We start from the raw sequence: 24739 nt of genomic DNA, 5'->3' as shown, positions 1-24739 counted from the left end.
GCGAACAAGTGGAGACTCAGGATGACGAACGCTTTGCGATCGAAACGTCGTAGTTTTTTTTTATTTTCTTTGAACCTATCCACGTGACTTTACCGAAAGACCCAAAGAATATGAATTCCTGCGGTCACGAAAGCTTTAAGTCAAGATTTAACGTTATCATGTTACAGTTTATTATCCGTTCTTTTGCCATTAAAAACGATCGTCCCGTGTAAGTGTTAACATTTTTTTTGAAGTACCCTGTATATACACACACACAGGCGCACGTGTGTGTGTGCTCACGTGTGTATGCGTGCACGAGAGTGCGCACGAGTCCGCTGTTGTGACGAGGAAACCCGCCCATCACTCCTCTTCACTCCTCTCCACTCGTTCCCTCCTCTTCAGCCGTGACCATGGACACTGCTCCCAGACTCACTCAGTCCTGCTCTGCCAAGAGATGCCAAATGTTCGTTACTGTGAGCCTCTCGCTGTTTCTCCGCCAGTAGCCAATTGCTAACACGATTCATTATCCAAGTCTGTCGCTCACAGTTGACAGCCTCTCCGTCGGGGGTCGTTCGATTTTTTTTTTGGTAACACACATCAGTGGCGCGCGATATATGAAATCGGTTCAGGTGGGATCGCACGTGTCCCTCCAGCACCCCAAGCAACGGCCAGCGTGGTGAAGTATGGTCAAACGACCGCTCTGACTGGCGTGGGGGGGGGGGGGCCTTCATCCAGCAGTGGAGTGGCAAAGGCCTGTGTACTTTATTCGTTTCAGTAATTGCGAATTATACAGGCTGACCGACGGGTGATGCGAGGTTACGTTAAACCGTGATGTTGACAGTGCCGGTAAAAGTTGGGAAAAGTTCCTGATGGTGTTGAATAGAGTTGTTGATCTGAGTGATGTGGTTATTTGTGAACGGACTTCGAGCGATGTTGATAATACAGCTGATGATGTAAGATGATAATGGTGATCATGGGGTGGATGTTAATATTGTTGACGTACTGATGATGACATCGTTCATCGGATGGTAATGTTGAAGTCGATACAGCCGATGACTATGGTACAGTTCGTGTTCCTTATAACAATCGATGATTTAAATAATGTTGTTGAAGGTGATGTTTATGAAGTTGATGATGACACAGTTGATGTGCATAATGTTGTTGATGTAGATAACGTTGATGTTGCTTCAATAAGGTTGAATGCTTCCGTGCTTCGATTCTTTAAACTTGCGGCGCTGTGCTCTAAGAACCCCCTAACGGTGAAACTTGATCTTGATTTGAAGCTTTCGTAAATGCAGGAATCCGATACTCTTTGCTTCTTTCGGTAACGTCACGTAGGTAGAAAAAATACTAAAATATCACGACATTTCGATCGCAACACAAGCAATCGTCATCAAGTGAGCTGCAGTTGCCTCACCTGGTGACGATTGCTTGTGTTGCGATCGAAATGTCGTGGCCTTTTATTATTTGTTCTACCTACGTGACTTTACCGAAAGAACCAAAGAGTTTGGTGACACTCGAGTTGACCGACTCGAGTCGCGGGCGACTTTGTGCCAAACGCGACGTTGCTCCGCCTGCTTCAGGGTGGACATTCGGGAGTCCGTGGCGGCGTTCGCCAGAGCAGACCGCTGTGTGAGCCGGCGTTCACGGCCCAAATTAGGAACAGCGTTTTAAAGAACGACTGAAACAACGAAAATTACTCTCGTTGAAGATCAAAAGACAAAGACCCCCCCCCCGCCCCTGTATCGCCTTCAATAGACTGTTGGGGCTGTTCGCGAGGAGCGCTGATGGAGAGCGAAAAGGCACACGAGGGGGTGGGTTGGCCAACACCACGCCCGATCGCCTTTGTCTCCCCCAGTGGCGATGTTTTTTTTTACTTCACACACCGCACCAGGCACTCATTTGAGGCTGAGTCGACCTAGGGGGGGGGGGAGGCCCAGAACCGGTTTGAGATAATCGTCACCGGTGTTGGTGTCCGCGAGCGGGAATCGAACTCGGGGTTGGCCAGGTTTGTTGGAGCGCAGCGTAGCGCTAACCGCGTACACGCCCGAGCGCCTTTGTCTTCCCAATTGGGATCACCGCAGCAGTGGTAGCGGCAGCAGCGGCGGCGGCGATCATCAGCCCCGCTACCGCGGACAATTTTCTCAGGATCCTCCTGAGAGAGAGAGAGGAAAAAAACCCAAACCCTCCCAGTGAGGCTTTCCTGGGTAAACAATCCGGAGTCGCTTTTCTTCTCCTCCTCCTTCTTCTTCTTCCCGTACGGCTTATGTCGATCAAGATGCAGATCGAGGACGTCAGCCTGCAGTGGCACGGCTCAGGTGGTCAAAGCCAGACGATCACGCGTCGCGAGCAAAGCGGAGTCGTGAGTGGGGGGGGGGGTCATTGGCACCTCGTTCCACGTCGTTTGTTTCGGCGTCTCTTCTGGATGACCCCGCGGTCACGCACCACCCGATAGACTTTGTTGTTGTTGTTTGTTTGTTTGCTTTTAGTCGCCCTCGTTGTGCATCAGGTATCTGCGCATCTACTGCTGCCATGCATGTGCGCGGATCTGCCATGGTGGTGATGACAATTCTAATAATACTGACACATATTCTTAGCTCTTTCGGTAAAGTCACGTTGAAGGGAAACAATCAAATAATAAAATATATATAAAACAACGTGACTTTACCGAAAGAGCTAAGAATATGAATTACTGCAGTCACAAAAGCTTTAAATCAAAATTTAATACTGACACAGTAACGGTGATAACAACACCCGCAATTAGCCACTCAGTGGCGGGGACGTCGCCACGGCACCCGTGCCAGGCGCGGTGCATTTTGAGGCCACGTGACGTTATAATAATTTAGAATTTGTAACGCGCACATTTGGTCGAATGCTCGCTGCTGGCAGGAAGGAGGTCTCGGGACAGACGCAGGTGCCATTGGTGGACTGACTGGGATGGGCATCGCGGTGGCTAGATGTTAACTATCTCGCCAGGTATGCAGGAGGTCGTGGGTTCGATCCTGACCCTGACGCCTGCTGTATATTTGGAGTTTGCGTGTTCTCATCGTGGTTTTTTATCCGGGTCCTCCGGAATGAACGTGCGTTGTTTAAGAGTACCTGGCTGCGCAACATTTCCACGGGATGATGAGCCAACTTCCTTGAGCTGTCATTTGTGATGGCCAGGTCGCTGCTGAAAAAGAGCGACTTAGCTCATTGGGCCTTACCTGGTCAAATAAAAAATAAATATAGAGAGATGTAAACACCACCACCATCGTCACCACCACCATCGTCACCACCACCATCGTCACCATCACCATCGTCACCACCACCATCGTCACCATCACCATCGTCACCACCACCACCATCGTCACCACCCACCATCGTCACCACCCACCATCGTCACCACCCACCATCGTCACCACCACCACCACCACCGTCACCACCCACCATCGTCACCACCCACCACCTCCTTCTCCTCCTCCTCACCACCACCGCAGCCCTCACAGACCGCGCTGGAGGAGACGGCGGAGGCGCCGGGCCGGGCCCGACGGCGGCGGCTGTTGGGCTGCGCGAGGGCGCTGCTGTGGCTCGCGGCGCTCATCCTCGTGGCCTGGCCCGTGGCCGCGTTCGTGGCCGCCTTCTACGTCCTGCTGCTGCCCTTCACGGCCTGCCTGGGAGGGTGAGGAGGGGATGGTGGCTCAGACGAGGAGATGGTGACTGAGAGGAGATGATGGCTGAGAGGAGGAGATGATGACTGAGAGGAGGAGATGGCTGGGAGGAGGAGATGATGGCTGAGAGGAGATGATGGCTGAGAGCAGGAGATGATGGCTGAGAGCAGGAGATGATGGCTGAGAGCAGGAGATGGTGGCTGAGAGGAGATGGTGGCTGAGAAAGAGAGATGGTGGCTGAGAGATGGTGGCTGAGAGATGATGGCTGAGAGATGATGGCTGAGAGCAGGAGATGGTGGCTGAGAGGAGATGGTGGCTGAGAGCAGGAGATGGTGGCTGAGAGGAGATGGTGGCTGAGAGATGGTGGCTGAGAGATGGTGGCTGAGAGGAGATGGTGGCTGAGAGCAGATGATGGTTGAGAGGGACAGATGATGGCTGAGAGATGGTGGCTGAGAGAGAGATGGTGGTTGAGAGGAGATGGTGGTTGAGAGCCGGAGATGATGGTTGAGAGATTTGTGGAGGAGATAACCCAAACCATTAAGGGCACCGCCGTGGCGAGATGTTAACTACCTCGCCTTGTATACAGGAGGTCGTGGGTTCGATCCCGACCCCTCCGTGTTTTCCCCACCACATTTACAATGTGAATGCGTTTCGAGTATTTGGCTGCTATAAATTACCACGATGATAAAGGCACTTCATTGAGCTATAATTCGTGATGGCCAGGTCGCTTCTGAAAAATAATTACGTAGCTTAGTGGGCCTTACCTTGTAAAAGAGTTTGGTTTTAGTTTAGATGAGAGGATAGGGAGAGAAAAGAACACGGTGGAGAGAGAAGACGAGGAATCAGAGATGATCACGTTTTTTTATGGTCGAATGATGATGGTCATTATGTATGTTTGTGTTGCATTTCTTTCGCACCGTACATAGCCAACCGCGCTAATCGGAGGTGCGGGGGAAGGACACCAAACTAAACACAAAAAGCAGTTCTAAAGAAATTAGTTTTCAATCTAGATGATTTAAAAGCGCATAGCTCCAGTGGCTTCCTCATATCGGAAGAGTGTTCCAGACGGCCGCGATGCGGTGACCGTCTTTGTTCGATGGCCAGCCAAAAGCCGCCGCGGCGAGGATGACCGCAGTTAGCGTGATGATGGTTTGCTCCTTGTGACGAGATCGACAAGATATTGTGGTTCATTTGTGCCGATGTTGACAATGGTGGTGGTGGTGTTTGTGTCTCTGTCCAGGTGTACAGATTTCGTGTCGTTCCTGCTTGAAGGGGTTCAGCTGCCGCTGGTTTTTGCACAGAACGCGGTCAACCAGAGATCCCTACTTCCCTAAGCCCCGGGACCCCTACCCCCCTGCCTCTTACTGCGATGGAGTACTATGTGATGCAGTGATGTGTTGTAGTTCATAGCGTTGTTGAATTACGGTAGATAATAAGGTTTTTTTTGTAATTAACATTTTATACCATATATTGAACATTCAAAGCCATGTCGACCAACTGCTGGATGAAGGCCCCCCAATGGCATGTAAGTTTGACCATACTTCACCATGCTTGTCAATACGACTTGGTGACGTGAGAGGTGGGGCACAGGTCCGCTGGGTTCATAGTGCTGTGCGCTAACCACTGGGCCACCGCTCCAATCTCGATCAGCACCGCCTGGTGGAAGCCCTCATCCAGCAGTGGATTGACTTAGGGCTGTACACTGCAAACGTCGTTTGATATTTGTTTACATCGCACTTGCAGTGTCGTCGTTGTTTTGCGAGCACATAATCAACATGCTCTTGACAATCCTCTTGCTGTGGCATCCTTCATTAAACGTCGTCGCACGGCGGCAGGGGGCGATCTTGCTGCGCGATCTCACCCAAATGAAGTCGCGGGTTAATTTAAACACAAATTTCCAGTCATTTTCACGTCGCGGTAAGCGTTCGTGGAAAGGGGGTAGAGGGTGGGGGGATGCGAAGGGTTGAAGGCGAACGGAACTGGTGACCGTCTTGACTCGCCGAAACCACCGCGTCGCTGGGCTTGCGCGCGTGATCAATTCAAGAATCGCGGACTTGAAACGAGCTGAGAAACGCAGCCACGGTGCCCGCAAGTCGCTCGCTCGCTCAGCTACCACCAACGAATGAATCCGCGCGCATTGCACGACTCGACAAAGATGCCGCACGGCTATCTTGCCGTGCTTCACTGTGAACCCTTCTGTTTCGCGGGGCATGAAACTCCTCCCCACCTCGTGTGTGTGGTGGGAGTTTCTCCGGGCACGTACTTTGGTTTCCTCAAAAAAAAAGCAGAACTCTCATTTAACAGAATTGACCCAACGTTCCGATGGAGCAGGATCCTCGTGCAACGAGTCGGAGTCTGCATATTTATTTATACTGAAGGAATCCGATGAGCTATAAAGCTCTTTTTTTACTCCCCACAGATGTCCAGTATGGCCACCACATGTGACTGGCAATCCGGAGGTCGCGAGTTCGATTCCATCTCCCGGCGTGGAAGTTCAAACGATTGCACAAGTTTCTAAAATTACCCAAACTCCAAATACACAGGAGGCCTCAGGGGTCGGGATCGAACCCATAACCTCCTGTATTCCAGGCCAGGTAATTAACATCCCGCCACCGCACCCCCCTTTGATTGGCAGGTGACGTGTGGTGGATAACTTCCACCTCTGCCAAGACATCCAACCGGTAGTGCGGGGCTCTCCGCAGCTCCCTCTAGTGGACGCCTTTCCACCCGCAGTGGAGTAAGCAAGCACTTACAAGGGCTGCGCCTCTACCAACCCCCCCCCCCCATGCTTCTTATAGCAACAAAATCACCCAACAAAACCAGCAACAGATATAGCTTTAGTTTTATTACCAACGTTATCAACAACTATAGTTCAAACATTATTTTAACACTTTAACAGAACCTTTTAAATGTAATTTCCCCTCCCCTTACCAAGGACCCGACCGGTTTTCCACAAATAAAATCTCCTCGGCAGTGTCTGTAAATGCAAAAAAGAACAAACCAGCGTGCCGGCTAGCTCCGAGGGAAACCCAGACGGTCCAAGGCCTTAAATGCCACCCGGATCACCACATCCAAACATACATCTCGCTTTGGTTGGCCGAGGCTACCCAGCCACGCACCACCTACTCCCAGACTATCAGCGAGCCGGGACGTGTCCAGCGGGAAATCAAAAACCTGCGAACGTCTTCGGTGTAACGGGGCGCAGTCGCAAGGCGAGCACCTTTCTGGGCGGCCTCCAACGGGACGCGATGCCCCGTCCGACCGACCGACCCGGCTGGCAAAAAACCTTCAAGGGGGGGGGACAACACAACCAAAACGGACAGCCGGCCCATTCTGAAACACAACGGGGCGAACGTTTGGCAGCCGTACACGCGAACAGCCAACCCACCCCCCGCCACAACCCCTGCCTCCCCGTCTCACGGCGGAGGGAGGAGGCAGCCAACGCTCGTGCCTCCGCGGTAAAATGTCAAAGTTCGAATCCCCTCACAGGTGGCATCGGCAAGATAAGGCAGTGATGTCACGGTTTAATGGGAGGGGGGGAGGGGTTCGTTGTGCCAATTGCTTCAGACTCCACTCGTTGTCCCACGCGTGGAAGCCTCCGTTCGGTTTTGGCAGCGTTAGCTCAAACACTTTTTTTTTGCACAAGTTAGAATTGAATTTTTTCAAAAATGCTAATTTATATATATTTATTTCCGTCTCTCTAGAAATGTTTTAAAAAAACAAAAACGCAAATATATATTTAATAGTCTCCATATTTACCATGACCGCCGAGAGCGCAGTATTAACACGTTGTTGCAAATCCAATATCCGCAACGAAGGGGTTCTCAATCGGAGGGGGGGGGGGGACGGGACATAGACCCGACTAAAGGACCACAGGTTATAACATTGACCTTCAACATTGCCCGCTCTCACCTCCAAAAAGGCTCGGGGTCCAAAAAGGCAACGAGAGAACTGCTCCAGCAGCCTCCAGCGAACCTGGTGTGGCTTCAACCAGGAGGATACAATCCGCACCGAGCTCCGCCAGTACCATGCGAACGGTCGCTCCGCACTGTCCACTCCGACAAGAGCGAGCGCTCGCTCGCTCCGATGCCGATCGCTGGGCGCTGCCTCCCTGGTGCCTCGCACCGCGAGAGCCACGGTGTTGTGCTATGACGTTCAGAAACCGCTGGCGGGCTGCCGCACGCACGCACGCACCTCGGCGCTATCCAGAAATAGCACGCAAAATAACCAGGGCTCACAACTTTACAGGTGACCATGGCGTTATCGAAATTAGAAACAAGTTGTTGTTGCAAGGTTCATCGAAAACATCCCTCCTCCCTCCGTAGTACCCGATCAGTGCGGCTGAGTTAAGAAGTGGTTGGTGGGCCTCATCGTGTGGCCCACGCAAGAGACCGTGTGGAACGAAACCGCGGGGGGCCGCAAAGCTTCCCCACCCCTTGCCCTAAACTATGACACGCATGATCACCGCCGTCGTCGTGATCATTGACGCAAAGGGGGCAATCGCCCTAACCCTAACCCACCCCCCCCCCCCGGCACGTGTCGCCGCGGTGAATCACAAAGAGCGCGGGGCCGTCGATACTCGTAAAACCTGCCACTGTGGTGGCAGGACGCGATAAGACGACCACTGCCGGACGTGGGGGTGGGGGTCACCTGACCGCCGCGCGTGACGGACGGCGACTCGCGCTGCACTCAAGCGGCGAGCACGGGAATGCGTCTGGAGTCGACACGAACGGGGAAACGCAACGCGCTGCCGCCGCTCCCGCCAATATGAAGCTGCGAAGTCTCCCTGTGGCTGGCAGCAGCGAAGCAGGGGACGGAGGGGGGGGGGGGGGACGGGGGCCTCTGTCCCAACTAGGGGGCACAGGTAAAGTGTTGTGGTGGAGGGGTACGCGGGAGGCAATGAGCAATTTGCAGGCCTCGTTAAGGAGATATTTAACGACTGTGTGAGCAACCCATGAGCAACGTAAAACTTCACGACATGGCTTAACATATACAGATACCTCACTGAATAGGTGGCGACTCTGCGAGAGCGATAATAAAGGATTCTTCGTCTCGTGATGAGACGGCACAATCAGGATTAACCAAAAAAAAAAAGTTGGGAAAACTTACTCAATAAATTAAAAGATAGCCCATTGGCTTTATAACGACCCTCCTCTCTCTTCTCAAAGACGACTGAATACTGTGAAAGTGATGGCTCCGTATCTCCTCACACAGTTGTTAGACTATTTACCCCGTGAAGAATGGAGATGGGTGGGATACGTGCGGAGGCTTTGAAGTAAAACTCTTGATCTTGCCCACGAATCTCTCCCGATTATTTTAGTGGGGTATCTGCAAGCGGAATCACTCTGCATTCACAACTTGTGCGCTCTTGCCAATGAGAGAGAGAGAGAGCTCAATACTGAACGTGCCGGTGAACACTCGGGGCGAAACGAACATCTCGGAAGCTTTTAGAGTTTCTACAGCAGCTGAGCGATGTGGGGAGGGGGGGGGGTCCTACAACAAGGCAGGGGAGGGGTACAACCGGGGGGGGGTGGGGGATGGGGGCGGTCGTGGGCCATACCAGGAAACACAAATGAACCCTTTCCCATTCCAATTACGTACGTGTACGTACGTGTACGTCATCGTTCACGTACATCACCGGAAAGGAATCGGAAGAAAAAGTAAAATAAAACAACGTTATCGGCTTGTCTTCAGGTCGGAAGACCCACAAGGCCACGCGGGGTGTGCGGCACGGTTTGGCGCCAGCTATCGTAGAGTGCGGTTGTGTCGCAATGGTTCTCTGCGGTGAGTAACAATATCTTTAAAAACAACGGCACTATGCCCCTCTAAATGAAAATGAACGCTAAACGTTTCCGCGTACAGAGATTCAGCAGTGAACGGGGCACCCACCATGCAACTTAAAGACGTCTCGGAGCGTGAAAGAGTCAAGGCATTGTTGCTTCACGATGATAGCAACAAGGTGGGGCAGCGGTGAGAGCGTTCCACTCTCAAAACAGGTGGAAGGTTTGAATCCCCGGTTGGTGGGGGATGCGGGGAGGAGGGGGGTGAGGGTCGACTACCCATCATCCATCTCTATCTGGCGGATAAAAACAGGCACCCGTCTTTGCGGAAGGTCAACGGCGCCCGCCCTTATTGGCCAGGGGCCATAGAAATGTGGAATTTCCACGACCGTCCCAGGACCGTCCCAGGACCGTCCCACACATTCGCAATTTAGCAGGGAAGACGACTTGCGAGTTTTCAGTTGAGCTGGGACGTCGATTAACCGACTTCAAATTATACTTGACAACTTTACTTCCGCGTTTGACTACTCGGTGCCCCTTTTCGAAACAGCGACCGCCCCCACATCCTGGCTGCCTTAGGCAGAAAACCCCTCCTCCACGAGGCACGCCCAGTTATTAACTAGGTATTAATCAATAACAAAACACACACAATGGTCTGCGAACGCTGACACACGCCCTCACCTGCGACCTCGTGCGCGACCTCACAAAAGCCGCGTTTGCGTCGGTGAGGAAAATGTTTCCGTCGTTTAGCGGAGGGAAAACGCAATCGGACCCGGGGGGTCCGACGGCGCTGACGAACACAACCCAAAAAAGCCCATCACGTACGGCTCTCATCTTGTAGCTACTTGCCGCGCAGCGAGACATCGATTGATTGAATCCTATGCTCCTACAATACTGGACTCGTACCAAATGATCTAACATAAGTGAAACTTCCAATCCGTAGGTGTTGTCGATCTCAGGATGGTGCGTGGTGGTGACCCGAGCTCAATTCCCAGCCATGGCTAACATCCGTGGCGAGCGATATATCCGAACCGGTTTTGGGCCACCCACCCCACCGCTTCACCAACGAGCACTGACCAGCTTGGTGAAGTACGGTCAAGTAACCCACCACGATCGGCACGGCGTGGTGACCCAGCGGTTGACTGACAAAGCGGCTGACCGTGTGCACGAGAACGCACTGAGACTCAAAGTGTGCCTTTCTGCCGAGCACACACGTACTCGTAATCTCAGACATGTTGCACTTTTTCGCCAACGCTACTTTCAACGAATGCGCGCGAATTGTGCATGATGGGAGCCGTTTGCTCATCTCTCCCCTGCGGTCGCGTCCCTCCTCCGTGAAACCGACCAAGCGCCATGGTCAGCTGAGCTGGGCAGTGCCGCGGCGCGCCGGCGCCACCGCCACCGCCCCCAGCGCCACGGCCGCGCCGGCGGGAGGCCTCCACAGGGGCCCCACGTCAATGCCGGCGAGGAACAACAACGACGTCACCGCCTCCCTCACGTCCTCATCCACCCCGGCCACCCGCGCCTCCCAGCTCAGCTGCTGCTGCTGCTCTTCCCTCCGCTCGTCCCCCCGCCTGCGCTTGCGATGCCGCCCGCGCCGTGACGACGACGACGATGTTGTCGTTACCCCCTCGCTCCCTTCCTGCTCCACCTCGCCGTCCTCACGCCCGACTCTGCCGCGCTTCACTGCCTCGCGACACGCGCGTTTCCAGCGCCGGCCGGAAGGCTTCTCGCGCCGGGGCTGGCGGTGCACATGGCCACTTGGCGTCGCCGGTGGTTGTAGCGGCACCACTGGTTGTGCCGGTGGTGGTGTTGGCGGTGGGCAGGGGAGCCCATAGTTGTGGTCAGCGAGGGCGTTAGTGCAACCGGCGCGACGGATGCCACCGTCGCTGCGTCTGACCACGACGGCGCTCCTACCGTCAGCCACGTCTACCCCGACGCTATTATCGCCGCCACCGGGATTCCTCGTATCGTCGCTCGGGACCGTCCCGACACCGACGCTCGGGTGTTCCGCTTCTACCCCGGCGCCATCGACGGCGTTACCACCACTGTCGCCCACGGCTTCCGGTTCCGGCGCCGGTTTCACTGCCTCTGTGGCAACAACGGCGGCGCTCCCACCGATCGTCGCTGCGGGTTTTACATCCATCTTCCCCATGCCGCCGGCATCACTTGTGCCGCCGCTCACAGTACCGCTCGCACCACCGGCAACTGGACCGCACGCTTCGCCGATTTCATCGCCGGCGGCCGGCGGGTGGCGCCGAGAGGGCCACGGGCCCTGGCCGCGCTTCAGGTAGAGTTTGGAATCCCTGCCACGCACGAGGCGCATGTACGCCTCCGATCGGCGCTCACTCTCCGCCACGCCGCCCTCGGCGAGCGACTGAAGCGCTGGTGCAGTGGCGGTGGCAGAGCGACACCACGGGCCCCGGCTTCTCGGGCACGGCTTGACGGTGTCGGCGCAGTCGAGTCTGGAGCCTGGTGTTCCGGCAAAAAACACGAGCCGGGCATAAGCATCGCCCATTTGGCCAGACAGCACGGGCAACTGGTGAGATTCACCACCACTGCCGCAAAGATAAGGAGCGTAGTTATTAACTAGTTCTTAAACTATAATTAAACACACACACTAGGGTCTGTGTGTTTGTGTACAAAAGAGAGACGTTTAAGTCTCAATGCACTGTCAGGTTTTAAATAAACACTGCAGTTTGAATAGGCATTTATAATTGTTTAACTCCCCAACCCCCTACTGGGCCTGACTTTGTTATCGGCTATTGCCTGTAACATTGGAAAACCCAGCGGTCTTCGTCTAAGTGACAGCACTCTGCTGATGATACTCAAGTCAAGGTGAAACCCGGTAAAAAAATATACTGTTCCACGAAATCAATCAGGTTGCCGTGTAGACAGAAGAGTAGGATTACAAAAAACGAATTTCTTTAAGACAGCTTTTTGTGTTTAGTTTGCTGTACTACTGCCACACCTCCGATTAGCACATTTGGCTACGTACGATGCGAAAAAAGTTAAACATAAATACATAAAACGAAACAAAATGGACAATTCGTTATTTCAACTGCCGCATTGGGACACAGAATCGAAGATCTCCGGATTGCAAGTCCTTCCGCATTCGCAATTACTGCACGGCAGCAGCACTATATATCGCTTTATATTTTATAATAATTATCATAAACAACCTAACTCAAACGCGGAGGAACTAAAGATAGGAGGGACGCTACCTCTCCATGGCCCAGTGCCGTGCAGCGACTTCACGACCATCGAGGAGCGTCGATCGGCAGCTGGAACGGAGAAGAGAGGCGGTGGCGCCGTTAGCATCGGCGGCGGGGGAACACAGAGAGGGAGAATGCACCACCGAGCGGAAGTGGGGAAGTGGGGGAAGTGGGGTTTGGGGGTGGAGTTAAACAACGACAACAACAAACAAAATCGTTCGCCACCAAGCGTCGGTGACGTTGCCACGGCAATTGTGCCAGGCGAGGCGCACCTCGTGGCAACGTAAAGTGTCAAAGGCTCACTGCTGACAGGTCATGGGACAGTCGGGTCCCATGGATTGACAGAGATGACTGGCAGATGCACCACCTAGCCGTCCAGCGCTCTGCTCGTTGTGAGCGTTGCTCCTCTGCCCTCAGCTATTGCTGGAAGGCAACTGCCTCCAACTGCCCAGCAGCGTCCTTCATGAACCTCCACCTCAGAGGCCAATCTTGACACTGCTGGTACCAGTCACCGGAAACAGCCAACTAGGCTCAGACCTAACCCTAACCCGAGCTGACCAGCTTATGAAATGCTAGCTCTACACCTATCCCTAGCCGACTAGCAAATCAGTGTGAGCCCTACCCCAAATTCTAGCCAACCAGCTGCTAGTATCGGCCCTGAGCCTGTTTGGCTAGTTAAGAGTTAAGGCTAAGGTGAACACTAATGGCTAGTACAAGCCCTAACACTAGCCACTCATACTAGCTCAACCCCCAACTCTTGACTAGCCAATCAAACGCCAGTCCTAGCCTTAAACAAACAGCCAAGCAGCTGCTAGACACTATCCAAAGACAAAAATCCCCCTTATAGCTTGAACAAACTGTTGGTGCAAGTGCTGTTAGTGAGCACATATGAAGGTTGGCATGGCACACGAGGGGGTGGGTGGCCAGCACCACACCCGGCCGCCTTTGTCTCCCCAGTGATGATGTTTGCACACTACACCGGGCACTCATTTGAAGCAGAGTCGACCTAGGGGAGGCCCAGGATCGGTTAAAATAATCGTTACTGTTGTTGGCCGCGAGCAGGAATCGAACACGGTTCACTGGGTTTGTAGCGCAGCGCCCTAACCACTGCGCCACCGTTCCCCACTAGACACTATCCATACACCTTTCCAGCTAGCCCACCAAGCCACAAGCCACAGAATGCACTCCCGATGGGAATCCGGGAGCCGGTCAGCGGCAGGAGGGTCCGAAGAGGTCTCTGCGACGCGATGCTCACCGTGGAAGCTGGAGAGGCTCCGGTGGGCGCGCACAAGCGACGAGGAACTGCGGGACGAAAGGAGGCGTGGTCAGCCAACGTTTCCGCGTCGAACCCCCCTGACGAAGAGTCCTAGGACTCATTTTGATTGCTACTGCTGCAAATCATACAAAGCATTTTAACATTTCTTTAGAACTGCTTTTTGCCTTTTGTCTGTTGTCCTTCCCCCACACCGATTAACGTGGTTGGCTATGTACGGTGTGAAAGAAGTTCAACGTACATACAAGCATACCAGTGGCTGCATAACGACACCTCAATGACATCAACAGGCACAACGATCACACATCATATCAGCCGAAACACGGTGACGTCACGTATGTACGCATGTTCAACTTATTTCGCACCGTAGGTCGCCAACCGTGCTAATCGGAGGTCACGACACTGATCAATGGCTTCACAGCGCCGCCGTAACCGGCCGTCGAGGGGCGGCAAGCAGGAGGTACCTGCGCAGGGCGAACGCCGACCAGCTGTGCCGCGGGGCGTGCCGAGAGCGACGTGGCGAGAGGGGCACCGGCTGCAGCAACGGCAGCGGTGGCGACGACGGCGGCGACGACGGCGGCGACGACGACAAGGGTTTGTCCGTCAGCGAGCGCGTCCAGTAGCCCGTCCTCCTCAGCGCGTCGAGCAGCACGGGTCTGTACTCAGGCTGCACCCCCCACAGGGAGCCCTTGCCGGGGTCCTGTGATGCAGTGGTGGTGGGGACGGGGGGTCAAGTCGGTTAGTTAACGGAGATGTTATTTACGATAGAGTTAATTTGCTAAATTAGTCGTCATCGCTGTGCACCTCGCATTTGCTTTCCTGTTGGTTTGCCCCCTCCCCTTTTCATTTGTCTCCTAGTCTCCGCCCTTTTCCCGTCGTCAATGTACAGTTGGTTAAAGAGATTTGTTATATACACGTTCATTTTATTAAAATAAACGTCATCACCTTCCCCCGATCGGCCTTGCGGAAGCACTTGTTGAGCGACAGGTTGTGCCTTATCGAGTTCTTCCAGCCGTCGGGCGCGCGGGCGAAGTAGGGGAAGCGCGCGGCGATCCACTCGTAGATGCTGTGCACGGGAAGCCGCTTGCCGGGCGCCTCCTCCATCGCCAGGAAGATGAGGCAGCTGAAAGAGTACGGCGGCTTGTCCTCGCCCGACAGCGGCTGCAGCAGCAGTGCCCCATCGCCCGGACATCCCTTGGCGGCGGCGCCAAACGCGTGGCCGCCGGCGAACCTTCCGCCGTCGCCCGACGACCCACCGGCTCCGAGCTTGCCGTCCGAGAGGCATGGGTCGGCGCGTGGCTGCGCCCCGAGTCCCAGGCCGTGGAGCAGGCAGGGGTCTTCGTGCAGCCACTGCAGGCTCGTCAGGTCGTCCCCGTCGGCGCCGATGGCCCAGCGCTTCCGCACCGCCGGCTGCTGGTGGTGCTGCTGCGAGGGGCGACGCCGGCTGAGCGGCCGCGGGACGGTGGCGGCAGCGGCGGTGGCGTTCAGGCAGAAGACGCCAAAGTTGGCGCCGAGGGAGAGGCGAGTGGCGCGCGGCGGGGACTGGCTGCCGGGGGCGAGGTGGCGCCCCAACGGGAAGGTCGTGAGGGTCGACTTCTTGACTGGCGGCATCACGGGACCCATGGCGAAGGGCCCTCGCGACGCTGGGAGTGGTGGAGGCCTCTCCCTGTAAAGGGTGGAAGGAGAGGGCAGGAGGGTTATAAAGAAGAAGCAGGCGGGTTACGGAGGGAATAAACAACACTCATGGAGGTTCTCATGCTAGTAGGGCTGTCAAACGATTGTCGAGTTTTCGACAAACGATTTTGGCCTCGATTTCAAAAGTCACAGAATTGAAAAGGGGATCCAGGGGAATGGGTGTAACTGTTGCACTGAGTGGCAAGCGTCCACATCCAAACCACTTCGAATCATTTAAAAGAGAGTACTTGCCGACGTTCTGCACTCAGAGTACCCTTCTGTATGGATAAAGATGCCTATGGAAGTCACTGTTCAATCATACTTCGCTATGCTGGTCAGTGTGGGTCGGCAAAGGCAGAGAGCACAGTACAGTAGAATAATGGGTTCTAATGCACTTTTCCCTGCTACTCACGAGGCTTAAATAAAAAAAAAACATACTTGAACCTCACCCATGAAAATAAATATTTGTCAAGTCTATCAGCCTATTGGTTTGTGTTTAAGCAAGTGACCTCATGTGTCTCAGCAGCAGCTGAGGCTCGTTAACATACACTGCTGGGTTAGCAGATGCTCTTGGCAAGGGCACTCCCTCTCGGTACAAACAGTGTGGTTGATGTGGGGGAATATGCGCTCGCAAACTCGCGTGTAGTCACACGCGTGCCCGCATTCCTTCACCAAGACCACCCTCCATGTGAAGTGTCACAATGGCGCAATACACAGCAGCGAACCTAGCAGAAATGGTGGCAGTGGAGATGGTGGTGATAATGGCCATCGTAGATGGGGGGGGCGAGTGGTGGCCGTGGGTATGGTGGTGGCAGTGATTATTGCTGAGGCGATGATGGTTGTGGTCGTGGTTGATGAATGTGATGATAGTGATGGTTGTGGTGGCGCTGATAATGGTTTGATGACTGTGATGGTGATTGAGCATGGGTGATAGTAATGACATAGGGAATGGACATTTAAGATATCGTGAATAATAATAACCTCACCCAGCACAAGTCAAATTTGTACAATAGGTGCATGTGTACACCCCTAACTAGATAGCCATTGTGGTTAATCTATAACACGCGAATTATTTAATGGACTGCGATTTCCCTATGTAATGGACTGCTCTTAAAGGATTACGGCTTTAAGTACTTCTGGCACGTGCCATTTAACTCGACTCTATTGACCGACCCAATATAACCCATTAACAAACATGCACGTCTGTTAATCCGCTGCTGGGCGAGTGCCTATAACTCGGTCTTGTGGGGAGTGGGGGTTTATTTAACCGTACATAATGTTCAAAACTTGTGATGTAACATAACGGTGTGTTCACGATTGTGAGGATTTTGTTTAGGACAAGTCGTAACATGCCCCCCCCCCGCCCCTTTCTCATGGCTTGCTATAATGTAACCCATCACCATCATCGTCAACCATGGTGTTATCATCCCCCCATCGTCTCCGTCGATGTCCCTTTGGGCCACTCCGCCTCAACGAATGCCCATAATCTCTGTCTGCCATGAGGCCTGTCCGCGCTCACGGTTCAACGCGGCACGGTGTTACGCATCTAATTCATGTGTTTTACTTCAGGCCTCTCGGGTTAATTCAGAGCGTGCATTACTACCACGGCGCAAAACGCACACTTAGGAGCGCAGACGCAACTTGGGGTGTTCTACGAGTTGAAATGGTATCATTATCACCTGCCATGACCATCAACGCCCTTGTCATTACCTACACCGTGGCCAGTACCATCATTACCATCACAAAACCATGACCGTATAAATCACGGCCATCACCATCATACCCACCAGCCGGACCATCACCTTCACGTAAGCACCATCGCCCACATCACTGTCACCATCAGCAGCAGCAACCCACCACCATCACCGCGAACATGAAATCACGACCACAACCACCATCGCTTCCATCAGCGCAGCAATCAGTGCCATCGGGCATCATCGCCACCGCCTTTACGATATGACTATCGCCACCATATTCACCATCACCGCATCGCCATCACTTTGCTACCATCACTGCTGTCGGCAATCATCTCCACCTGGAAAAATCATCGCATCACATTATCGCCATCACTAACGCGTCTCCTCCACGTGCCTACCACCATCACCGCAAATTACGATCACCACCACCACCAACCAACACCATCACGTAACTCCCACGGTGATCAAAATCACGACCATCACCGCCACGACCACCGCCGCCGCCGCCGCCACCAAACTAACCGCATCGCTCCCATCACCAACACCGCCGTCACCGCAGCAATCACCACCACGACAACCACCTATTTATCACCTGCTCCTCCTCCTCGTCCCGTCTCCTCGTCGTCCCCACTCCTTCTCCTCGTCCCGTATGCTCGCCCTCACCTCCTTCACCTCGACATGGCCGGCGTCGCCGCCTGGGCAAGCGTGGACTGTTTTGCACTCCGAACCACTCGGGGGGCGCGCGGCGGCATCGTGCGCCTAGGCGACGGCCATCTTGCTACGGGACACCAACAACCGCGGCGCACCCCTCGCCACAACCCCACGCGGTAAGGGGGGCGTGACCGCGTCGCAGCTCGGTGACGTCGCCTTATTCGTTTTGCAGAGGCATCTCCCGTGGAAAGATGGCCGCCGGATACGCCTCTCTTCCTCCCCTCTCCCCCCACGTACCCTGAACCAGTCCTTGTCTCTAAGGGCAACTTGGCCGCGGTGCATGCTGGGAGACGAAAGTCTCTTTCCTCCCACCACCCCCCGCGACTCGCACCCCTCTCCCTCCGCTTCGTTTCCCCTAGCAACGTGACGTCACCCTCGAAGCGGCTGTGACGTTGCCGCACAGCGATGACGCGATTGGGGCGCGCGTCTATTTATTTATTTATTTGCGCGCCCTGTTGTATTTCTTGCATTTCGATCAGAAAAATGGGCAAATTGGGTTCAAGTGTTGACGTTCGTTTGTTCACAACATTTGTTTCTCAGAACCACGTTGGGTCAGGCAAGGGGGCTACAACATTCAACAAGGGGTACACACGCCTGTCAACACCAATTCGGACCTTATTGGTCACCCCGCGCCCCTTATACATCTCCACGTTCATCCTACAAAGTCCCATCACAAGGGAGAAGCACAAACAAATAGACATGGTATTATTGTTGTTGCCCGTATTGAAACGGCTGTGCGCCGTATGGACCTGCAAACTCAATTTCCCTTGACAAGAATACGGGGTGAAACCGTATGGGTTGATAGGTATGGGTACACCAGTAGCCAAAGGAAGGTTGAAACCCGCTGGTCTAGGTCAGCGCCTCTGCGTGGAGAAGGTCTTGAGTCATGAGTTCCATCCAACTTTTACGGTGCACGTATATTTAACTTATCTTGCACCGTACGTATCCAACTGTGCCTACGACGAGTGTGTTAGCTAGACGCTCAATACGGTACATCCGCTAACAACACTGGGCAATGGCTCTTCTTCGCAGTACCTCTCTATGTGCTATGAAGACGGGTCATTGGCCGAAACGTCGCCTATTATATTTGTCCTTTCAAGGCCGCACGCACGTAGGCCGTGTTGTCGGTGGCGAGCGTGTTCGGTCTTTGTTATTGCTGCCAACGCAGCAGCAGCAGCACCAAACAGTTACAATAAAAGCCGCTTCATCCAGAATCAGAATCTCTATTTATCCTGGAGAAATCCGATGAGCTATGAAGCTCTTTTTTACAGTAGGGGCGGATCAGAAAGTTACAAAAAACTATAAAAAACGATAGGAGTGCAAAGTATAGGAAAGGTGAGCAAATCACTAAAAAGAAACTTTAAAAAAACTTTTTATTATACCAGGTAATGCCCACCGAGCTATACAGCTCTTTTTTCAGAAGCGACCCGGCCATAAATGAGAGCTCAACGAAGTGGCTTATCACGTGGAAATTTATAGCAGTCAAATACTCTAAATGCGTATTGATTCTAAATGTGGAGGGGGAAAAAAATCCACGCGACCACGACATGCAAACTTAACTTCTCACTTGAGCTTTGCTTGTGTTGAACCAATGCTGCTGAAATTCTGCCCTCACAGCAGTCGACTTCCCAAGAGCAACGCAAGGATGTCCCCCGGTGCGGAATGATTTCCGTCGGTGTGGGTTATCTGCTGTAACGCGTGGATCATAAACACGGAACGTAAGCGGAACGTTGCGTAAAATAATCCTGCTTGGAATTACGCAGATCGACATCAAAGCGGAACACGTGGAGTAGCGAACAAACGCAAGGTACGGAGCCGTCCCTAGGGTACGGCGGGTCGGGGCGACCGCCCAGGGCCCCACGCATGGGGGGGGGGGTGCCGCTTTAAGGTCACGGTGTCAGATGTACCGGTAATACTCCCGGTTTAGTTTGAAGGCGTCGGGGGGCCCACATGGTGGGATTTGCCTCGGGCCTTGGACCCTCCCCCACATATAGATGGCCCTGGCAAGGTATAAGAGTCATCATTTTGACTGGTCAGGAAAGTATAATGGAGCTTGGCAGGGTCACGTCGCTGAAAGGGATGATGATGAGGATGACGACCGGTGGACGAGACTAAGGACGGAGTGGCAGGCTAACGAGAGGAAGGCTCTGAAATAATATCAACACAGGCGCCAGATTTAGATGTTCGCTGTACATATCGCTGCATCACGGCACCGTGAGATGGCATGACAGCTTTGGGGGAGGCCTTCATTAGGCAGAGGATTTACCATAGCTGATGACGATGCTGCTGATGGCGATGATAATAAGGCGAACATCGGTGAAGTGCTTGGCATCAGGTATGGGTGGTATTTTAAAACAGTCGAGGGAAGGAATTAATACGTTATACAACACGAATGAAGTTCCCCACGCAAAATAAAACTATAAGACACCAGGGCTCATCTCGAACTTAAGCCTGCGTACGTGTCTGACCTTCACCTGAAAATACCTAAATTCGAAAGGGGGGGGGGGGTCATTGACCGAGAAGTGGGCGGGGAAGGGGTCATGGGAAGCTCCAACAGCCATCAAAAAAAACATCAGCTCGCCGTGTCGGGAAATCGATGGGGTTCTTCTCACGATGGTGCCCGCCGTACGTGACCTTGCGACTAGGCACAAGGTCGAGGCGACTCAGAGGATTTTGTATAAAAGGATGGAGCCCATCTCACTGGCACTTGAGTTTTCCCCAGGAAGGTGGTACACGAGTTCTTCCCGCAGCCATGAAGTTCCTTCTTCTGCTCGCCCTGTTGCCCTTCATCGATGGTGAGTGTTCGAGAAGCCACGTGGCGTCGTGGGTGGCTGACTGGGGCTGTGGGAGGCTGTAGGGGGCTGTGGGAGGCTGTAGGGGGCTGACCCCCCCACCTCCCGCCGCCCCCCGCTTTGCTGAAAGGTGTCATTCAGACCCCGCCCGCAACTTCTAAATTATTTTAAGCCAGGGCTTAATTTTAATGTGTATACCTCTATATCTACGACTGGACATCTGCAAAAAAATTGCTTTATAGCTCATCGGATTCCTCCAGTATAAATATTCTGAAATGATTCTGATATGCACACGTGTGTGTGTGTGCGTGTCCACGTGTTTGTGTACTCACGTGCCCACGTGTTTGTGTACTCACGTGCACACGTGTGTGTGTACTCACGTGCACACGTGTTTGTGTACTCACGTGCCCACGTGTTTGTGTACTCACGTGCCCACGTGTGTGTATACGCACGTGCCCACGTGTGTGTGTACTCACGTGCACACGTGTTTGTACACGTGGGTATAAACTCGCGTGTCGATTTGTGGGGATTCCCCCTCAAATGAGAGCACCTGTTGCTCCGCTGTGTAAACATCACCGACTTGGGGAGAGACGGCCTTGCGTGGTTCTGGCCACCCACCCCCTCGTGTGCCGTGCCGGCCTTTACAGGTGCGCTACTCGCTAACACCACTTTGCCCCAACAGCCCAAGGCAGCGTTCTTCACTGCAAGGCCCGCGGGCCACTGGCGGAACCCTGGTGGCCTTTTAGTGGGGCCCCTGACAACACAACAATGTGAAAACGTGAAAACCTCCTTAGCGGGCGATGTGGTGGCCCTCACACTGATGCCTTATCGGCGAAAGTGGCCCCCCTCTGAAAATTAGTGAGAAACACTGCTCTAAGGCAATGCGGGGGGGGAAAAAATATTGTTTGTCTTGCGTGTGTGTTTGTACGCAGCTGAAGTGTAGTGGTTAGCGCGCTGCGCTACGAACCCGGCGACCCGAGTTCGATTCCCGCTCACGGCCGACACCGGTGACGATTATCTGATCCGGTCCTGGGCCTCGCCGAGGTCGACTCGGCCTGGTGCAGTGTGTACGAACATCGCCACTGGGGAGACAAAGGCGGTCGGGCGTGGTGCTGGCCACCCACCCCCTCGAGTGCCTTCCCGGCCTTCATAGGTGCTCGCTAACAGCACTTGCCCCAACAGTCTGCTTAAGGCTATACGGGGGATCTTTGTCTTTTTTTGTGCGCAGCGTGCCCGCGCATCGTGTCGCGCTCAGGGTGGGGGGCCCGCTCCCCCACTAGCACCACCTCCATGGCGGTGCCCGTCTATTACTTCATCATCCACCACACCGCCACCCCAACCTGCTCCGACGAGGCCGCGTGCTCGGCGCGCGTGCGCAGCATCCAGAACTACCACATGGACTCGAACGGGTGGTCCGACATTGGATACAGGTTAGAGGCGAGAGTGCCCCCTCCCCCCCCCCCCCCCCGAGAGGTGTGAGCTATGGGTAAGGGGCCGTCCATAAATGACGTCACGCAATTTTGGACGCTTTTTGCCCCCCCCCCCTTCGTCACACGACGTCACAAAATGTCAGACCCCCCTCAAATATGACGTCACAAAGCTCTGCCCCCCCCCCCCCAATGAAACATGCTTCCAATCGCTTTAAACTATTGTCATTGTAGTGCGTATTTAATTTTGCGCTGCACTCTGATGTAGGAAAAATCATTTAGTAAAAGTCTATTTAATTAAGTAGAACGTGTTGTCTATATTTAAAGTTGCGCATTTTGATGTGACATCACATTTCTCAACCTCCCCCCTCGCCACACATCGTCACAAATGTCTGACCCCCCCCCCCCCCCCAGGTGTGTAACGTCATTTATGGACGGCCCTAAAGGTAGATGAGAGAGTTGCGAGGTCTCAGAATCAGAAGATGTATTTATACTGGGGGAATCCGATGGGCTATAAAGCTCTTTCATTCACAGATGTTCAGTTGGGGCAGGTCAGAAAATTAATAACAAACTATACAAAAAATACGATAAGAGGGCAAAGTATCGGAAAGGCAACCAAAGCACTTACAAATATAACATGAAAAACAACTATTTTCAGAAGCGTCGACACGCAATCTGCGTAGCTGACGTGCTAAAATTTACGGTATAACTAAACTATCAAGAAAACTACTCTTTGGTTATTTCGGTAAAGTCACGTAGATTTTTTAAAAAGAATTAAATTATTATATTTGACTATTTTTTTCTTTCTGCGTGACTTTACCGAAAGAACCAAAGAGGAATTCCTGCAGTCACAAAAGCTCCAAATCAAGTATCAAAACGATTTTTTTTATTTTACCAGGTAACGCCCACTGAGCAACATAGCTCTCTTTCAGCAAATAAAGAGCGCTATAAATGACATGATACAAATGATACTCAACGAAGTGGATTATCACGTGGACATTTATAACACCCAAATACTCTTAAGAGGTATGTTGATTCTAAACGTGGAGGGAAAACCCGGAGGACCCAGAAAAAAATCCACGCTACCACGGGGAGAGAGAGAGACATGCACACTCCAAATATACAGCAGCAGCAGGCGTCAGGGTTGGCGTCGAACTCACGAACAACTTGCATAGCCCCTGTATCCTCACGTTCCCTCGTCCCTGCGTGTCCCTGTTGTCCCCCGTGCCCCCCCCCCCCACCGTTGTCCCTCGTGCCCCCCCCCCCACCGTTGTCCCTCCGTGTCCCCCATGCCCCCCCCCTGTTGTCCCCCGTGCCCCCCAGTTTCCTGGTGGGAGGCGATGGTAATGTGTACGAGGGTCGCGGCTGGGACCGCCAGGGCGCACACACGAGCGGCTACAACACCCACCTGGGAGCCAGCTTCATCGGAGACTTCACCTGTGAGTTCACCTGGGCACACGCTCCGATCACCTGCACACCTCGTCACTTGAATGGTCATCAGCTTCTTTTTGCGTCTAGTTTGTCGTCTCCCCCCCGCCCCCGCACCTCCGATGAGTCCGGTTTGGCTAGGTACGGCGTGAAAGAAGTTCAACATATACACACGCGCAAATAGGACGTGTAGGCGGATGGTCAGGTTACGTATTTATTTTGTGCTACTAGCATTTTGCACGGCGACCACGCCGATGACGGTATTGTTGGTCGTGGTGTCGATGACGATTACCCATGCCACGTGCGCTCCACGCTGCACAGCCTCCAAGCCCGTGGCGTCGGCCATCACAGCAGCCAAGGCGCTGATCACCTGCGCCATCAACAAGGGCAAGCTGAAGAGCAGCTACCGCCTCATCGGGCACCGTCAGGTGGGCTCCACCACCTGTCCCGGGGACGCCCTCTACAACGAAATCAAGACGTGGACCAACTGGGGCAACCCCTAAACTCCACCACGCCGGCTCTGCCTGCCGTACACGAGCGACGACTGCGTCTCCCACCGGCATTCTGCACCCACCAGCGACTTGGTTCGCCTTCAGTTTGTAAACTTCCCCACTGCTAAGCAACGGCCTCTCTCTCTCTCCCCAACCCGCTTTCCTCCCACGTTCCCGAAGCTAGCTTACCTATTCAGTAATTTAGCGGATACATTTGTAACTGCCGACCGGGTAACACTTGGCAAGCCTGCCGACTGAAGCGAGTGTCAAACCATTTACCGCACAATGCCCCGAGCGCTCTTCCACAGCTCCCTCGAGTGGACCCCCCCACCCCTTCTCTCCCAGCAGTTGCACGAGCAAGCACTTCCAGGGCTGCGCCTTTACCTTAAACTATCCCCCCCCCCCCGGAAAACACTAAATTGCATCAACGTATTTTTGTTGCTCAAATGACGATCGCAATAAAAACAAAACTGCAGCAGCGATCATTGTCGTGTCCGTGTACAGCATATGGGTTTGTGTTGTGCGAGTGTGGCCTCAAGGTGCACCTAGCTTGGCACAAGCGGCGTGCTGACGTCACCACCACCGAGTGTTATTATGTATGAATGTCTTTGTAATGCGTGGC

At 53.6% G+C, this 24739-nt stretch overlaps 2 protein-coding genes and 1 long non-coding RNA gene across 5 annotated transcripts; 2 read left to right on the top strand and 1 right to left on the bottom strand.

Moving 5' to 3' along the window:
• The first annotated feature begins 3000 nt into the window (after positions 1–3000).
• On the top strand, positions 3001–5419 carry LOC142929342 (uncharacterized). The gene is made up of 2 exons (XR_012945628.1): positions 3001–3640; positions 4870–5419. It is a non-coding gene; the product is annotated as an uncharacterized LOC142929342 (long non-coding RNA).
• A 1034-nt stretch (positions 5420–6453) lies between these two features.
• Positions 6454–18211, bottom strand: LOC116947286 (uncharacterized). Of its 3 annotated transcripts, none has more exons than XM_032962837.2 (6): positions 17850–18211; positions 14843–15563; positions 14362–14597; positions 13880–13926; positions 12634–12693; positions 6454–11881 (listed from the first exon to the last, which is right to left on the bottom strand). In XM_032962837.2, exons 2-6 carry the CDS (start codon positions 15518–15520, stop codon positions 10767–10769), a joined length of 2136 nt encoding a protein of 711 aa, XP_032818728.2. In that variant the 5' UTR covers positions 15521–15563; positions 17850–18211; the 3' UTR covers positions 6454–10766. The 3 variants fall into 3 exon arrangements, with proteins under 3 accessions (XP_032818728.2, XP_032818727.2, XP_075926622.1); XM_032962836.2 differs by having other exon boundaries at positions 17861–18211; XM_076070507.1 differs by lacking the exon at positions 17850–18211 and adding an exon at positions 17359–17824.
• Positions 18212–20654: 2443 nt separating this feature from the next.
• On the top strand, positions 20655–24597 carry LOC116947289 (peptidoglycan-recognition protein SC2-like). Its single transcript, XM_032962843.2, has 4 exons — positions 20655–20774; positions 22000–22201; positions 23522–23637; positions 23948–24597. Exons 1-4 carry the CDS (start codon positions 20732–20734, stop codon positions 24127–24129), a joined length of 543 nt encoding a protein of 180 aa, XP_032818734.2. The 5' UTR covers positions 20655–20731; the 3' UTR covers positions 24130–24597.
• The last annotated feature ends 142 nt before the right edge of the window (positions 24598–24739 follow it).

The sequence above is a fragment of the Petromyzon marinus genome, chromosome 29 (genome assembly GCF_048934315.1).
Source record: "Petromyzon marinus isolate PM22_M1 ecotype Great Lakes invasive population chromosome 29, UKy_Petmar_22M1.pri1.0, whole genome shotgun sequence".
NCBI classification, from domain to species: Eukaryota; Metazoa; Chordata; class Hyperoartia; order Petromyzontiformes; family Petromyzontidae; genus Petromyzon; species Petromyzon marinus.
The sequence above is the reverse complement of the archived record's forward strand: the minus strand, read 5'-3'. Positions and strand labels throughout refer to the sequence as shown.

Coding starts and splice junctions, on each gene's coding strand:
- LOC116947289 (XM_032962843.2), top strand. CDS start 20,732: ATGAAGTTCCTTCTTCTGCTCGCCCTGTTGCCCTTCATCGATG. Junction 20,775..21,999: donor CCTGTTGCCCTTCATCGATG/GTGAGTGTTCGA, acceptor TTTTGTGCGCAG/CGTGCCCGCGCATCGTGTCG. Junction 22,202..23,521: donor TGGTCCGACATTGGATACAG/GTTAGAGGCGAG, acceptor CGTGCCCCCCAG/TTTCCTGGTGGGAGGCGATG.
- LOC116947286 (XM_032962837.2), bottom strand. CDS start 15,520: ATGGGTCCCGTGATGCCGCCAGTCAAGAAGTCGACCCTCACGACCTTC. Junction 13,927..14,361: donor TCGGCGTTCGCCCTGCGCAG/GTACCTCCTGCT, acceptor TTCGTCCCGCAG/TTCCTCGTCGCTTGTGCGCG. Junction 12,694..13,879: donor GAGCCTCTCCAGCTTCCACG/GTGAGCATCGCG, acceptor TCTCCGTTCCAG/CTGCCGATCGACGCTCCTCG.